Consider the following 17277-nt stretch of genomic DNA (forward strand, 5'->3'; position numbering starts at 1 on the left):
GGGTTGGCAGCATCATGATGTGTTGATGTTTTTCAGGGACTGAGAGACTAGTCAGGATCAAGGGAAAGATGAACGGAACAAAGTACTGATAGATCCTTGATGAAAACCTTCTCCACAGCGCTCAGGACCTCAGACTGGGGCGATGGTTCACCTTCCAACAGGACAACAACCCTAAGCACACAGCCTAGACAGCGCAGGAGTGGCTTCGGGACAAGTCTCTGAATGTCCTTGAGTGGCCCACACAGAGCCCGGACTTGAACCCGATCAAAAATCTCTGGAGAGACCTGAAAATAGCTGTGCAGCGACGCTCCCCATTCAACCTGACAGAGCCTGAGAGGATCTGCAGAGAAGAATGGGAGAAACTCCTCAAATACAGGTGTGCCAAGCTTGTAGCGTCATACCCAAGACTCAAGGCTGTAATAGCTGCCAAAGGTGCTTCAACAAAAAGGGTAAAGGGTCTGAATGCTTATGCAAATGTGATATTTCTGTGTTTTATTTTTTACATTTGCAAAAAAAACAATAATTCTGTTTTTGTTTTGTCATTATGGGGTATTGTGTGTAGTTTGACGAGGGAAAAAAACGATTTAATCAATTTTAGAATAAGGCTGTAATATAATAAAATGTGCAATAAGTCAATGGGTGTATGTTTGACACCACTTCAAATTAGTGGATTCGGCTATTTTAGCCACACCCATTGCTGACAGGTGTATAAAATCAAGCACACAGCCTTGCAATTTCCATAGACAAATATTGGCAGTAGAATGGCCTTAATGAAGAGCTCAATGACTTTCAATGTGGCACCGTCATAGGATGCCACCTTTCCAACAAGTCAGTTCGTCAAATGTCTGCTCTGCTAGAGCTGCCCTAGTCAACTGTAAGTGCTGTTATTGTGAAGTCGAAATGTCTAGGAGCAACAACGGCTCATCCGTGAAGTGGTAGGCCACACAAGCTCACAGAACAGGACTGCGGAGTGTTGAAGCGCGTAGCACATAAAAAGTGTTTGTCCTTGGTTGGGACACACCGAGTTCCAAACTGCCTTTGGAAGCAACGTTAGCACAAGAACTGTTCGTCAGGAGCTTCATGAAATGGGTTTCCATGGCCGAGCAGCCGCACACAAGCCTAAGATCACCATGCGCAATGCCAAGCATCACCTGGAGTGGTGTAAAGCTCACCGCCATTGGACTCTGGAGCAGTGGAAACGCATTCTCTGGAGTGATGAATCACACTTCACCATCTGGCAGTCCGACGGTTGAATCTGGGTTTGGCAGATGCCAGGAGAACGCTACTTACCCCAATGCGTAGTGCCAACTGTAAAGTTTGGTGGGGAAGGAATAATATTCTGGGGATGTTTTTCATGGTTCGTAGTAGGCCCCTTAGTTGCATTAAAGGGAAGTCTTAACACTACAGCATATAATGACATTCTAGATGGTTCTGTGCTTCCAACTTTGTGGCAACAGTTTGGGGAAAGCCCTTTCCTGTTTCAGCATGACAATGCCCCTGTGCACAAAGTGAGGTTCATACAGAAATGGTTTGTCGAGATCGGTGTGGAAGAACTTGACTGGCCAGCACAGAGGACCTAAACTCAATCTCTTCGAACACCTTTGGGATGAATTGGAAAGCAGACCGCGAGCCAGGCCTAATCAGCCAATATCAGTGCCTGACCTTACTAATGCTCTTGTGGCTGAATGGAATCAAGTCCCTGCAGCAATGTCCCAACATTTAGTGGAACGCCTTCCCAGAAGAGTGGAGGCTGTCATAGCAGCAAAGGGGAGACCAACTCCATATTAATGCCCATGATTTTGGAGTGAGATGTTTGATGAACAGGTGTTCACATACTTTTGGTCATGTAGTGTATATTCCTTTAGGTCTGGTGCTGCGGGTTTGGCGAGGTGAGACCACGGGCGCATGTTGGCGCCCACTTCACAACAGTGGCGACGGCGTGCCAAGAAAGATCCAACATTAAGTGAGAAAGGGAGGAGCAGAAAAAACATTTTCAATTATAAAAAATCACGTGGAGAGAGAGCGAGCAAGCTGATTTAAAAGCTCTGAATGTATATCGTCTATCTCTCATGAGAAGGCGAGTCTTAAAGTTCCATCAGAATGGGCAGTCTCTCCTCAGACGCAGCAGGACGACAGCAGCAACGGGTCATGGAGAGGTGTCCGTAGCTTCACAAGTACGGACCAACCGTGGCTCCTCTTCTACTTATACGGGTTTTTAATGTGCTTTAATAACGATACTATACATCACTGACTATACTATTGCACGTTTAACTTATATTTTATGGTGTATTGCTGCCAGTTTGTATCAATTTGATTGATTAACCAATGTTGCTTAGCTGCATTCAACAAATGCGCACGGGGATTATGAGAAATACGCAGGAGCAATGGAATAGCCTAAGCCTATTCTACGACGTTCACCTGTTATTTACGTTTATTTGAACATTTTGAAATATGTTTCCAATAGCATGACTAGTAGTTTATATGATTTAATATAATATAAGACAATGTATTTGTAAAATATGACTGAGGTTTCTGAAACAAGGAAATACTTTTCTATCACTCATATTTTGCCTATTCCTCTCTGTGCGCTAGTGTAGCTATAAAACTTTTCATAACTATTCCACCTCTGCAAACTTCTGAGTGTATTTTTTTTACCTCTCTAGCCGATGAATGCGGTGGAGTCCACTGTAGTTCGTGGAGAAAATAATCACTTATGCAGAGTTTGCCTTTCCACGCTAGCGGGACTCCCATCGTCTTCACGGTCCACCGCAGCGCGAGCATCACCTCCGCCACGGATACTTCCTCCGTGAGGTGAGAGCACAAGGCCGTCGGCGAGCTGCACACCGACACCGGAGAAAAGATGAACATCCAGGTCCTGCCAGACCACAAGCTGTCATCAGTGGCCCCGCTGAAACCCTGCAATGTGGAGAAGAAGGAGGTGGAACTGATACTGGTGAAGGACCAAAATGGGGTCCAGTATACCAGTTCGACCATCATGCCAACCCCCAGCACGCACGGCACCCCCTGCACCGCTGAGGAGCTGGAGGAGAGGGAAACATGGGGAAAGAAAATAGACTTTCTCCTATCCGTCATAGGCTTCGCAGTGGACTTGGCCAATGTCTGGAGATTCCCTTACCTCTGCTACAAGAATGGAGGTGGTGAGTGAACTGTTATAACTTCTGTAAAGACTTCTGTTAAGACTTTCCCAGGTTCCTTTGGAACTATCCTCGTCGAGAACCAGGCTGGGTATGGCAACGCGAGACTGCTTTGGAACTAATATCAAGTTTGTTTTACTGTTGTGAAATAACTTTCTTCGTGAGTTTATGATAAAATGTGCCAATCTGTTAGTTTGTATGCTACCATACGTACCAGTCACTAGTCAGTGATTTATTTGAAATCCCCAAATAGCTTTGCGCAGGCTTTCTTGAGCCAAGAGGCTTTGCTGGTAAGAGGGAAACGGAAATACCTTACTGCATAAATTAATTCAGGTCAGTGTAGTTTAAGAGGAAAACGGAAATACCTCATTGCATAAATTCATTCAGGTCAGTGTGGTTGACTCAACTGCAAATACATTCACTGTATCTGGGTGCTACTGTATCTTACTCTAAAGAGTTGATGTATAACCCATTCACACTAGTTGCTGGCTCATAAGTGCTTTATTGCTGATGGAACATGTTAGGAAATATTTTAATACAGATAGCTATGCAAATATGTTAATAATTAATAACTTAATTTAAATGTGTCTAGATCAGCGGTGTGGAACCCATTTTTTCCTGCGGACCGCGTTCGGTCTTCACCGGGGTCTGGGGGGCCACACTTAAAATGGATTAGATTTCCTCGCAGTCAAAATTTGCTAAGCAATTGTCCTTTAACTATTGGTTTTGGAATTTTGAATGGACTCGAGGGCCAGATCCAGCCTGCAGGCCTCGATATGTGGCCTAGACTATTAAGAGTTACAGCCTGGTCTCATAATCTAGACTTAACATAGTAAAAATGTATCCCTGACACTCAAATTAGTATGACATGTTACTTTTGGTATGGTTACAGATGGTTGGGGTGGGTGGGCGTGTAATGCTAACTTCAAGCAATCCAAAGGTTGCAAATTCAAATCTCATGACAGACAACTTTAGCTCATTTGCAACTTTTCAACTACTTGCTACTTTGCAAATACTTAGCTTGTTAGCTAACCTTTCACAAACCTAACCTTTAACCTAACTCCTAATCTTAACCCTAACCCCTAGCCTAGATAACGTTTGCCAAATAGCTAACGTTAGCCACCTAGCTAGAATTTGTAAAATATCATAAGTTCTGCAAATTCGTAACATATTGTACGTTTTGCTAATATGTAACATATAATACGAATTGTGATTCTTAACATATACTAAATGTAATGCCTCGGATTTACGTAATACAAAATGCTCTGAGACCAGGTTGAGAGCGAATAATAATGGCTTAGGCATATTTCAGTGGCTCAGTAGTGGTGGTGGAACAAGTAAGCAAATCACTTGTAATATGTGTGCTGCATTTGTTTGCTAAGAAGAGTTTTAGATAACATCTGTTAGAAGTGCCAGTCAGGGTTATGACAAATCTGAAGAATGAACAACAAAGCAAAGGCTAACTACAGAGATTATTGATTGCCAACAATAACCAAAACAAGTGTTCAAAAAAAGAGAAAACATAAAAATTGCACCTGAATATATCTAAAATCGAGCCGAGTGAATGTTAACAAACCAAAGTTCCTTGTTAATTACAAAGTGACATTTTGGGTTTGCCACCACAGACCTTCAGTAGCTTGTTGTAATAACAGTGTTTACTAGTGTTTACTACATTTCCTGTCCCCTTTGGCAGCATTACACTTCACGTGGTGACAATAGACATGTGTATCTTTATCTGGTGAACTGAGTGTTGCAGTGTTGTGTCCTGTGGTGCCAACTCTTCAGCTGTGGGTCATGTTCATTTGGCGCTCTATGAAAGGCTGTAATGTAGCCCAATGCTCAGCTCTTTGTTAAAATGTTGCATACAAGATATTTTTAATTATACTAGATGAAGGGAATTTTATTCTTCCTAGAATTCACTGGAACATAAAAAGCTACCAAGCATGCACAAATCACTGTCTGTGCCTGGAGAGTCCATGTTGATATCTGTTTCATGTGATTTTTCTTTAGATATCATCATCAACACAAATTGCTAGGGTGAAAAACACCCACAAAATGCTAAATATGTTGTCTTGGCTGCAACACAAATGCCAAAAGGATCACGTTCAAAAACTTTGTTTTGTGGGGTTTTGTCGTGATTTCAGGTGCCTTTCTAATCCCCTACATTCTGTTCCTGGTGATTGCTGGGATGCCTCTGTTCTATATGGAACTAGCCCTTGGACAGTACAATAGGGAAGGAGCTGCTACAGTCTGGAAGATCTGCCCTGTCTTTAAAGGTGAGCTTTCGCTCTCTCTCCCATCTCTGTATTCCATCTCTTTCCTGACCTCTGCCTCATCTCCCACCTCTCACCTTCTCAAGGCTCCTGGCCTCTCTTTTCTTCTCTTTTCTTCTCTATCTTTGAACATCTCTCTCTTTTTTCTCTCACCTCTTGTCTTTTCCCCTCCTTCCTTTCCCCGCTCTTTTAATGTTCCTTCCCAGTGGGCACACCACATCATTTCAATATGGACAATGTTGACAAGACGTTGATGAATGAGATTGCAACCTATATTCACCCACTCAAAAAGACAGCCAAAAGTTTGTTGAATTACCAATGTGTTATCAGTGACCACGTTTAAAGGCGCACAGTATTCCGGATAGTAGCTCATATCCCGCTTAAGGTCTTATTCGGTATAAGCTGTTTACATGCACCTTTAATATTTTGTCAGTATTATGGATGCCCATTAGCTACTGCCAAGGTAAAAGCTACTCTTCCTGGGGTCCAGCAAAAATAGAGATGATCATATATATGATCATATAGATGATATATCCCGCTCATGAGTATCCCTGTATCAATGAATAAACGGAATACTTCTAATTTAAGTTAATTTGGGTTAAATGGAATAGTAACTGAACTATGGACACTGACTGTAGGCCTATAACCTCTCACATGTAGTGTAATATAATATTAACTCTTGCAGAATTATGGATTTCCCGTAGTGAAATTATACAACAAATGTTAATTTTGTCTCGGGAACAGAAGTTAAGAAATATAATTGATTTATTTCAGCATCTCTTGAGAAAATGCAAATGCTTCTGTAATGTGTTATCTTTCACACTGTTATGCAAGCAGACAGTATTTCAACCACATAAAATATGTACCCAAGACGAACTAAAGTCTTATCCGAAACGTGTTTCGTCGTTTTCTCAGCTTTTATTTTCCTTAAAACAGGTCAAACTGATGACATTTGGACAGACAACTTTACCGGTGTTAACTAGATTACTAATGCATTCATTTTATCCATGTAAGACATTATTCTGGTGAGCACTACTTTATTTAGTCTTCTGGGGCAACAAGTAATTAAAAAAATATATTTTTACATTTATTTAACTAGGCAGAAGATGTAACTAGGCAGAAGTTATGACAGAAGAGAAGCTGCATGTATCAATCTTTAGTTGAAAAACAAATGGCAAATGATGGAAATTATAATTTGGCCTCCCAAATGTTGGAAATTATAAGCAGAAACGTCATTTAAATTGTAGTAAATTAATTATAGTAGGCTAAATTATTATAGAATTACTTTTGTGGATGGAACTGAGCAGGTAACCTACTTTTTGAAGTGATTAGTTTGACAATCAGATGAAAACATCATCACACAACACTCCTGATATGTGAAACTGAGCCTGACAGCACAGACCACAGAAACAACAGTAAATGGGATAGGATGTTTACATGCCACAGTATCCCGTCTTAGATCAGCCTGTCCCAGGCATCTTATCCAGGTTTCTTATAACCGGGATTCAAGCTTTTTCAGGTTATTGTAAACTGGATGTGATGTTTATATGCGTCAACTCAAACACAGAATACTTGAGTATCCTGAATAATAACGGGATATTGATGTGCATGTAAATGTGGTCAGTATTCCTTCAACCATCTAAAAGCAAAACCAAATTCCAATGGAAAAACTATGTCTGGTTTTGGTTTAGTTGTCACCTAAATGTGTATCAATGCACTTTAAGCCATTTAAAAGCACAACAAAGTTGAAATGGTAACACAATGACAGTGATTTTGCTGATTAATACAACAACTTAATGTGTTATCACAGTGCTTCATGTAATAGCACAACCAAATGACCTGGATTACTGTAAAGGATTACATTAAAAGTATATACATGATGCAAGTGATCAATGCTGTTGGAGATTCCAGGCAGATTATTATAGAAATTGTGAAGATCTCCACAGACCTGCGATCTTCAACACATCTGCTTTATATGATTACATAAGAAGACATTTATAGTTACAGTGTCACCATTTGAAGGAGATGTATCTTCTGCTTGGAAAGTTTCCTCTGTGCCACTGAGTCTGGCTTTAATTCCAATTTCGCTTGATTTCAAATTTTATCTACAAGTTAATAATGAATATGTTGGATTCAATGGCTCCATCTCAACCAAAAATCTAAATTATAGAATAGGACAAAATCAAATCAAATTAAACTTTAAATGCACTTTAAATAAAGTTGTATTTGATTTTGTCCTATTCTATAGATTTTTGGTTGAGATGGAGCCATTGAATCCAACATATTCATTATTAACTTGTAGATTAAATTTGAAATCAAGCTAAACTTGAAACCCTAGGCCTATTTATTGTCTATTTTCAAGTTGAATTGAAACAATAGCTGTTGATGCAAAGGCTATATAGGCCTAAATAGTATCATTAGTGCTATATGTTAAACCTCTGTTAAACCTACCCTTTGGAAATGACTTTAATAGCAACAGTGAATCTATTTTGTTTTTAAGTGGAGATCTCTCATTCTCAGATAGCACAATGGTGTCAGTGATACATTTCAAAGCAAAGCACGGCTGTGCTTTTTTAAAACCCTGGATGGGAGACCAAAGGGATAGCCGTAGATAGATACATTCTCCAGTAAGAGGTGCTGCCCAGCCTATTATTTTTTTATGCTAGTGGATATAACTCACATACAAATTCAACATATTTTATTCAAGCTTTGTGTATGCTGAAAATTGGTAACCATGATGACATAATCCTTTGGTTGAAATTTCACACTCAAAACAACAGTTTTTGCAAATCCATTGTATTTTACACACAGAGTCCACGTCACAATACGTTGACAAATTACATTGAAACAACGTTGATTCAACCAGTTTGTACCCACTGGGTTTCCCCTATAATCTCCTTCGTTCATCTCTCCTTTCTCCTATATACACTACCTCTCTTTTTCATTTCCCCGTCTTCATCTCTCCTTTCTCCTATATACAGTACCTCTCTTTTTCATTTCCCCGTCTTCATCTCTCCTTTCTCCTATATACAGTACCTCTCTTTTTCATGTTCCCGTCTTCATCTCTCCTTTCTCCTATATACAGTACCTCTCTTTTTCATTTCCCCGTCTTCATCTCTCCTTTCTCCTATATACAGTACCTCTCTTTTTCATTTCCCCGTCTTCATCTCTCCTTTCTCCTATATACAGTACCTCTCTTTTTCATTTCCCCGTCTTCATTTCTCCTTTCTCCTATATACAGTACCTCTCTTTTTCATTTCCCCGTCTTCATCTCTCCTTTCTCCTATATACAGTACCTCTCTTTTTCATTTCCCCGTCTTCATCTCTCCTTTCTCCTATATACAGTATCTCTCTTTTTCATTTCTCCGTCTTCATCTCTCCTTTCTCCTATATACAGTATCTGTCTTTTTCATTTCCCCGTCTTCATCTCTCCTTTCTCCTATATACAGTACCTCTCTTTTTCATTTCCCCGTCTTCAGCTCTCCCTGTCCACTTTTCCAAAAGCCTTGATCAGAGGAGAGAGGAAGGAGAGATGTGGTCTTTTAGAAGTATACAGTAAATCTCAACACACTGTACAACAATAAACATACAGTAGATATAGTGTAGAAACAGAGATATGCATTGTAATGAAGATGGACACATAAAGGCTGTTTGTTGATTAGTTTTACTACTGACAGCCTTATCACCATGGCATACTGTTACCACACACACCATGACATCTGAACTGTTGAACCTGAAAGCTTCACCAGAAGTTTACAGGCAGTGTTGTGATTTACAGTATGTTACACATTAAGTCTATTGTATATTGTTGTTTGGCCGGCAGGGATGTCCTTGTCCCATTGTGCTCTAGCGACTCCTGTGGCGGGCCGGGCGCATGCATGCTGACACAGTCGCCAGGTGTACGGTGTTTCCTCTGACACATTGGTGTGGCTGGCTTCCGGGTTAAGCGGGCATTGTGTCAAAAAGCAGTACGGCTTGGTTGTGTTGTGTTTCGGTGGATGCATGGCTCTGTGTCCGTACAGGAGTTGCAGCGACAAGACTGTAACTACCAATTGGATACCACGAAATTGGGGAGAAAAAGGGGTAAAAGACAACGTTAAAGTGACATTGTTAAGTTCATCTGCTGCTTGTTCTGATGGTAGAGTTATAGCACATCACATTCTGCTCAAATAATACATTGAATCAGGTGAAATAAGTGGTTGAATCCTCAAATTTCCTCAAGTTCTTTTTTTAACATAATACTAGCTGGTATTCCACTGCCCTGCTTGTTTTCAGTAGTCTCTGCTGTCCAAGGCCTTGTGGATACATGCTGCATAGTTTGGTTTGATATTTGTGTTCCCTGACACATACACATTTATGATTGGCATTACACAGGAGTAGCAGCATTCCACCCTCTGTAACCCTATGTAACCTACAGTATGTAACCATCTCTCTCTCTCTCTCTGCTCTCTCTCTCGCTCTCTGTTTCTCTCTCTGTTTCTCTCGTTCATATCCCTCCCTCCCTCCCTCAGGTGTGGGCTACACTGTGATCATCATAGCGTTGTATGTGGGTTTCTACTACAACGTCATCATAGCCTGGTCCCTGTACTACCTGTTCTCCTCCATGACCAGTGAGCTGCCCTGGCTCCATTGTGGCAACGCCTGGAACAGTCCGAACTGCACAGACCCCAAGCTTCTAAACGGATCCTTCCTGGGCAACGGGACGTCTTATGCCAAGTACAAGATGACACCGGCTGCAGAGTTCTATGAGTGAGTACAGTGGGTTCTGTCCTGTTCTATGAGTGAGTACAGTGGGTTCTGTCCTGTCCCTGTTCTATGAGTGAGTACAGTGGGTTCTGTCCTGTCCCTGTTCTATGAGTGAGTACAGTGGATTATGTTCCTGTTCTATGAGTGAGTACAGTGGGTTTTGTCCTGTTCTGTGAGTGAGTACAGTGGATTATGTGCCTGTTCAATGAGTGAATACAGTGGGTTCTGTCCTGTTCTATGAGTGAGTACAGTGGGTTCTGTCCTGTTCTGTGAGTGAGTACAGTGGATTATGTGCCTGTTCAATGAGTGAATACAGTGGGTTCTGTCCTGTTCTATGAGTGAGTACAGTGGGTTCTGTCCTGTTCTAAGAGTGAGTACAGTGGGTTCTGTCCTGTTCCTGTTCTATGAGTGAGTACAGTGGGTTCTGTCCCTGTTCAATCAGTGAATACAGTGGATTATGTCCCTGTTCAATTAATGAATACAGTGGGTTCTGTCCCTGTTCAATGAGTGAATACAGTGGGTTCTGCCCCTGTTCTATGAGTGAGTACAGTGGGTTCTGTCCTGTTCTATGAGTGAGTACAGTGGATTATGTTCCTGTTCAATGAGTGAGTACAGTGGGTTCTGTCCTGTTCTATGAGTGAGTACAGTGGGTTCTGTCCCTGTTCTATGAGTGAGTACAGTGGGTTCTGTCCCTGTTCTATGAGTGAGTACAGTGGATTATGTGCCTGTTCAATGAGTGAGCCCAGTGGGTTCTGTCCTGTTCTATGAGTGAGTACAGTGGGTTCTGTCCTGTTCTATGAGTGAGTACAGTGGGTTCTGTCCCTGTTCTATGAGTGAGTACAGTGGGTTCTGTCCCTGTTCTATGAGTGAGTACAGTGGGTTCTGTCCTGTTCTATGAGTGAGTACAGTGGGTTCTGTCCCTGTTCTATGAGTGAGTACAGTGGATTATGTGCCTGTTCAATAAGTGAGCCCAGTGGGTTCTGTCCTGTTCTATGAGTGAGTACAGTGGGTTCTGTCCTGTTCTATGAGTGAGTACAGTGGGTTCTGTCCTGTCCCTGTTCTATGAGTGAGTACAGTGGGTTCTGTCCTGTCCTTGTTCTATGAGTGAGTACAGTGGGTTTTGTCCCTGTTCCTGTTCTATGAGTGAGTACAGTGGGTTCTGTCCTGTTCTGTGAGTGAGTACAGTGGGTTCTGTCCTGTTCTGTGAGTGAGTACAGTGGGTTTTGTCCCTGTTCCTGTTCTGTGAGTGAATACAGTGGGTTCTGTCCCTGTTCAATTAATGAATACAGTGGGTTCTGTCCTGTACTATGAGTGAGTACAGTGGGTTCTGTCCTGTACTATGAGTGAGTACAGTGGGTCCTGTCCCTGTTCTATGAGTGAGTACAGTGGATTATGTCCCTGTTCTATGACTGAATACAGTGGGTTCTGTCCCTGTTCTATGAGTGAGTACAGTGGGTTCTGTCCTGTTCAATGAGTGAGTACAGTGGATTATATCCTGTTCCTGTTCTATGAGAGTACAGTGGGTTCTGTCCTGTTCCTAATCTATGAGTGAGTACAGTGGGTCCTGTTCTGTTCTATGAGTGAGTACAGTGGGTTCTGTCTCTGTTCCTGTTCTATGAGTGAGTACAGTGGGTCCTGTCCTGTTCTATGAGTGAGTACAGTGGGTTCTGTCTCTGTTCCTGTTCTATGAGTGAGTACAGTGGGTCCTGTCCCTGTTGTATGAGTGAGTACAGTGGGTCCTGTCCCTGTTGTATGAGTGAGTACAGTGGGTCCTGTCCCTGTTGTATGAGTGAGTACAGTGGGTCCTGTCCCTGTTGTATGAGTGAGTACAGTGGGTCCTGTCCCTGTTCTATGAGTGAGTACAGTGGGTCCTGTCCCTGTTGTATGAGTGAGTACAGTGGGTCCTGTCCCTGTTGTATGAGTGAGTACAGTGGGTCCTGTCCCTGTTCTATGAGTGAGTACAGTGGGTCCTGTTCCTGTTGTATGAGTGAGTACAGTGGGTCCTGTCCCTGTTGTATGAGTGAGTACAGTGGGTCCTGTCCCTGTTGTATGAGTGAGTACAGTGGGTCCTGTCCTGTTCTATGAGTGAGTACAGTGGGTCCTGTCCTGTTCTATGAGTGAGTACAGTGGGTCCTGTCCTGTTCTATGAGTGAGTACAGTGGGTCCTGTCCCTGTTCTATGAGTGATTACAGTGGGTCCTGTCCTGTTCTATGAGTGAGTACAGTGGGTCCTGTCCTGTTCTATGAGTGATTACAGTGGGTCCTGTCCTGTTCTATGAGTGAGTACAGTGGGTCCTGTCCTGTTCTATGAGTGAGTACAGTGGGTCCTGTCCTGTTCTATGAGTGATTACAGTGGGTCCTGTCCTGTTCTATGAGTGAGTACAGTGGGTCCTGTCCTGTTCTTGACCTGTGCCTCTGACGTGTGTCTTGAGTCTGACCCTCCTCTGTCGCGGTATCTAAAAGATTCAAGAAACCAGCCTTTTAACATGTTTCTCGTTGGGATAGAGCTGACCTACTGTGCCAAATATGAACTGTGTCAAATCAAGTATTTTCATTAGAGACTAAATGTGTTAGAAGTAGGATTAACCTTTTAGAAGCTTGGTTATTTAGTCTGGCCACTTTTTGAAGTGGAAATTGTACACTTAAGCATTTCATAAACAAGAAATAACTGTTTTTAATTGTATTATTAATGGCGTGTACAGTATGGCAGGTCTTCATAAATCAATATTTAGTTAGTGTACATCAGTGAGTGGACAGCAAACTGCACACACTCACTCTCATCACCTGCCATGAAACCCCTGCTTACTCACTCTACATCTTACCAAGACTGACCAGTATGAAGTCTAAAGTCCTGGAGTGGCTTGAGGAATAGATAAGCCTTGGACTTCTGCAGAGTCACAGTCTTAAAGTGTGTCTTTATGCTTCTGGGGCCTTGTCTCATTGAAGAGTGACTTTTACCATTCAGTAGATTCTGATGACGTGGCTCAATCTGCTTACATGCTGAGCAGAACGTGTTCAGGCAACAAAGGCCTTTACTAAGCAATGAATCTAAATTGAAAGTGTTTTTATTGACTATTATTGCATCTTTGCATGGTACCAGTGTATATGACACTTCATTTTAGGATACCAAAATTCCTGCTTTCAATAAATTCCCCGGTTTTCCAGAATTCCTGGTTGGAGGCTTACAGATTTCCTGCTTATTCCCTCCTGATTCCAGGAACCTGCCTTTCCAGAATTTCGGGAAAACCAGAGAATTTATTGAACGTTTCAGGAATTTTGCAACCCTACTCATACTCAAACAATTCCACTGTGAAGTGTGCCACTGTCATTAAAAAGTTTGTGCAGTATCCCCAAAATGTCTGAAGCCAATCCGCCCATATACCGATTGCTCTACAGAAAGGCATATAAAAAAAGCTTAGATGCTGCGTTTGAAGTTGACACGAAAAGCCCCACCCGTTTGCACTTCAAAGAATTCCTTGAGAGTCAGAGGGAGAGAAACATGTCTAAAGCAGGGAGACAACTAGAGTCAGAGAGAGAGAAACATGTCTAAAGCAGGGAGCCAACTAGAGTCAGAGGGAGAGAAACATGTCTAAAGCAGGGAGCCAACTAGAGTCAGAGGGGGAGAAACATGTCTAAAGCAGGGAGCCAACTAGAGTCAGAGGGAGAGAAACATGTCTAAAGCAGGGAGACAACTAGAATCAGAGGGAGAGAAACATGTCTAAAGCAGGGAGACAACTAGAATCAGAGGGAGAGAAACATGTCTAAAGCAGGGAGCCAACTAGAGTCAGAGGGGGAGAAACATGTCTAAAGCAGGGAGCCAACTAGAGTCAGAGGGAGAGAAACATGTCTAAAGCAGGGAGACAACTAGAGTCAGAGGGAGAGAAACATGTCTAAAGCAGGGAGCCAACTAGAGTCAGAGAGAGAGAAACATGTCTAAAGCAGGGAGATAACTAGAGTCAGAGGGAGAGAAACATGTCTAAAGCAGGGAGACAACTAGAGTCAGAGGGAGAGAAACATGTCTAAAGCAGGGAGACAACTAGAGTCAGAGGGAGAGAAACATGTCTAAAGCAGGGAGACAACTAGAGTCAGAGGGAGAGAAACATGTCTAAAGCAGGGAGACAACTAGAGTCAGAGAGAGAGAAACATGTCTAAAGCAGCAGTCTCCTGAGGAAGCTAGGCTTTTGGCCATCCTTTTACCTCACCCCTTTTTAGAGCCCCATGTGTTCATAATTACTGACCCGGGTCAGCCCAGGTCCTTCAGCCTCTGCTCTTACTCAATCACTCTTTCCCATCCAGTGGTCTACAGGATCCCCTCGTCCACATTATATTACATTATAGAAATCACGCCCAACTTAACTCCATGTAACTGTGTGATTGATAACCTACCACAGATGTAGGAATAGATTTATGAGAGGATTCACACGCACATGCAAAAATTATATCAAACGTTTTACCATTGCAACATTTGATAGGCTACAGTCACATTCAAAGCGGTTGTCTGAAGCTTGCTAGAGTTCACAGATGGTGATCCCTCATCGTGATTGGTCATTTGCAACAATCTCAATGAGCGGTCCGACACAAAGCCACTAACACTCTCAGTGAACAACAGGGTGTGCTTAAAAAAACAAGGCAGAAAAACTTGGCACAGCACAGCGACGATGGGCTAAAAGCATTTCTAGTTTACACACATTCTCATTACTCAGTGAATGAGAAATCATTTGGAGGTATGGGGAAAGGGCCAAATCAGGTTAGGGCTAATATGGGGGCAATGCTTCCTGGAACTGACAAAAGCAATATGTTAGGGGCAGAGGGGTAGAAAGTGTCTACAGTACGTTTGGAGAGAGTATTTGGTTGGGAGGAGTATTTGGTTGAGAGGAGTATTTGGTTGGGGAGGAGTATTTGGTTGGGGAGGAGTATTTGGTTGGGGAGGAGTATTTGGTTGAGAGGAGTATTTGGTTGAGAGGAGTATTTGATTGGAGAGGAGTATTTGGTTGGGGAGGAGTATTTGTTTGGGGAGGAGTATTTGGTTGGGGGGAGTATTTGGTTGGGGGGAGTATTTGGTTGGGGGAGTATTTGGATGAGGGAGAATTTGGTTGGGGGACTATTTGGATGAGGGAGAATTTGGTTGGGGGAGTATTTGGTTGGGGGGTGTATTTGGTTGGGGGAGAATTTGGTTGGGGGAGTATTTGGATGGGGGGAGTATTTGGTTGGGGGGAGTATTTGGTTGGGGGGAGTATTTGGTTGAGAGGAGTATTTGGTTGGGGAGGAGTATTTGGTTGGGGGGAGTATTTGGTTGGGGGAGTATTTGGATGAGGGAGAATTTGTTTGGGGGAGTATTTGGATGAGGGAGAATTTGGTTGGGGGAGGATTTGGTTGGGGGGGGTATTTGGTTGGGGGAGTATTTGGTTGGATATTTGATTTAAAATATTTGATTTGAGTGAATGGCAATTCTGGTACTTTGATAAAGAGGACAACAATAAAATAGTTCAAGATTTTCAAGATTTGATGTTTGATTCAAAATAAATCTGTTTTCTTATTGTCTTGTGTATCATTAAAAAGGCATTTTAAACAAGGTATTGGAAAGAGAAGTCTGAGCGGGTCATGGTGTATGTTTCAGATCCCCTGTGAGTGTTCACAATGTCTAGACTTGGAACACATGACCTATTGATCTCCCAGCAGCGGACTTGTTCAATTAAGACCGATAAAGGTTGTGTGAGACTTCCAACGGAGGTGTTCTGAGTTCTAACCTTTTGATAATCTAATAGCTATTTAATGGATAATCTGAGCTGCTAATAGAATAAAATGGCTCTCAATTTGTGTTGATTTCATTTGGACTGGATTTGCACTCGCCATTTAATTAAGCAATGCTTGCAATTATAAACACCTGCTTCAAACATCCAAATCCACTATCACTATTTCACTATTTCAAGGTAGAAAAATACAGATCATTTGTTGAGTAACAGATTAGTTTGTTATATTAATTAGAGAATGTCATCAATAATATTACGCAAAGTCAATGTATTGAAATATCTGAACATTTTGCAGTGTCCTCAAAATATTAGGATATTTCATTACAGTGACTGTGCATAATATTATTGATGGCATTCTCTAATTAATATAACAAACTGATCTGTACTCAAACTGTATAAACTTACATGACTGATTGACCTTGATTGATATAAGCTGAGAAAAGCCATCAGCACCATCAACACAGAAGGTATATATTTACCCAGCCTCTTGGTAGCCCAGCTTGGTTTCTGAGAATCCTAGTCTGTCATTAGGTGTTGATAGCTATGTTGAGCCCCTGTGATAGCATTGTAACTGACACCTGCTGTGTGTCCGCCCCTGGATGTTGCCATGACACTAATGACTATACTCCAGGGACCTTTGCACTGCAGCACCACAGATTGCAGGGCAGCCGTGATCAATGAAACCAATAATAGGATAATAAGGCCTAATAGGAGAGGAAATGAGGGCCTAGCACATCCTCAGTCAGCTGAGGAGAGGACAGCAACACATCACACAGCAGCACATCAACGTGGCCTGGTGTGAGAACCAGAGCAATGCAGCAGCAAAGGAAAAGTAAGCTGTGTGTGTGTGTGTGTGTGTGTGTGTGTGTGTGTGTGTGTGTGTGTGTGTGTGTGTGTGTGTGTGTGTGTGTGTGTGTGTGTGTGTGTGTGTGTGTGTGTGTGTGTGTGTGTGTGTGTGTGTGTGTTGACTGAAATATACAATGAGATTAGAAGTATTGTCAGAGAAAAATCACTGTCTATTCTACAGCTCCTACTGCCTGGGTCTCTTTTGTTTGCCTCCCTGGCGCTCTACTCTGTACTGCACATCAGCTGCAGGATAAGGATGCTGCTGTATGTCCCAGTCATTTCAGACGACTTCCTTCGGGCTGCAGAAGTAATCTTCACACAGAGCTCTGGAAAGGAATTCTTTGAAGTGCAAACGGGTGGGGCTTTTCGTGTCAACTTCAAACGCAGCATCTAAGCTTTTTTTATATGCCTTTCTGTAGAGCAATCGGTATATGGGCGGATTGGCTTCAGACATTTTGGGGATACTGCACAAACTTTTTAATGACAGTGGCACACTTCACAGTGGAAT

General features: G+C 42.3%; 1 protein-coding gene across 1 annotated transcript in view; it reads left to right on the forward strand.

Moving 5' to 3' along the window:
* The first annotated feature begins 2860 nt into the window (after positions 1 to 2860).
* LOC120025183 (sodium-dependent noradrenaline transporter-like) overlaps positions 2861 to 17277 on the forward strand; it is an 80243-nt gene continuing 65826 nt past the window's right edge. The window contains exons 1-3 of the mRNA XM_038969636.1: positions 2861 to 3158; positions 5300 to 5431; positions 9940 to 10177. Coding sequence (XP_038825564.1) covers positions 2861 to 3158; positions 5300 to 5431; positions 9940 to 10177 — 668 coding nt within the window. The remainder of the gene's footprint in view (positions 3159 to 5299; positions 5432 to 9939; positions 10178 to 17277) is intronic.

This window comes from Salvelinus namaycush, chromosome 30 (genome assembly GCF_016432855.1).
Source record: "Salvelinus namaycush isolate Seneca chromosome 30, SaNama_1.0, whole genome shotgun sequence".
Taxonomy (NCBI): domain Eukaryota; kingdom Metazoa; phylum Chordata; class Actinopteri; order Salmoniformes; family Salmonidae; genus Salvelinus; species Salvelinus namaycush.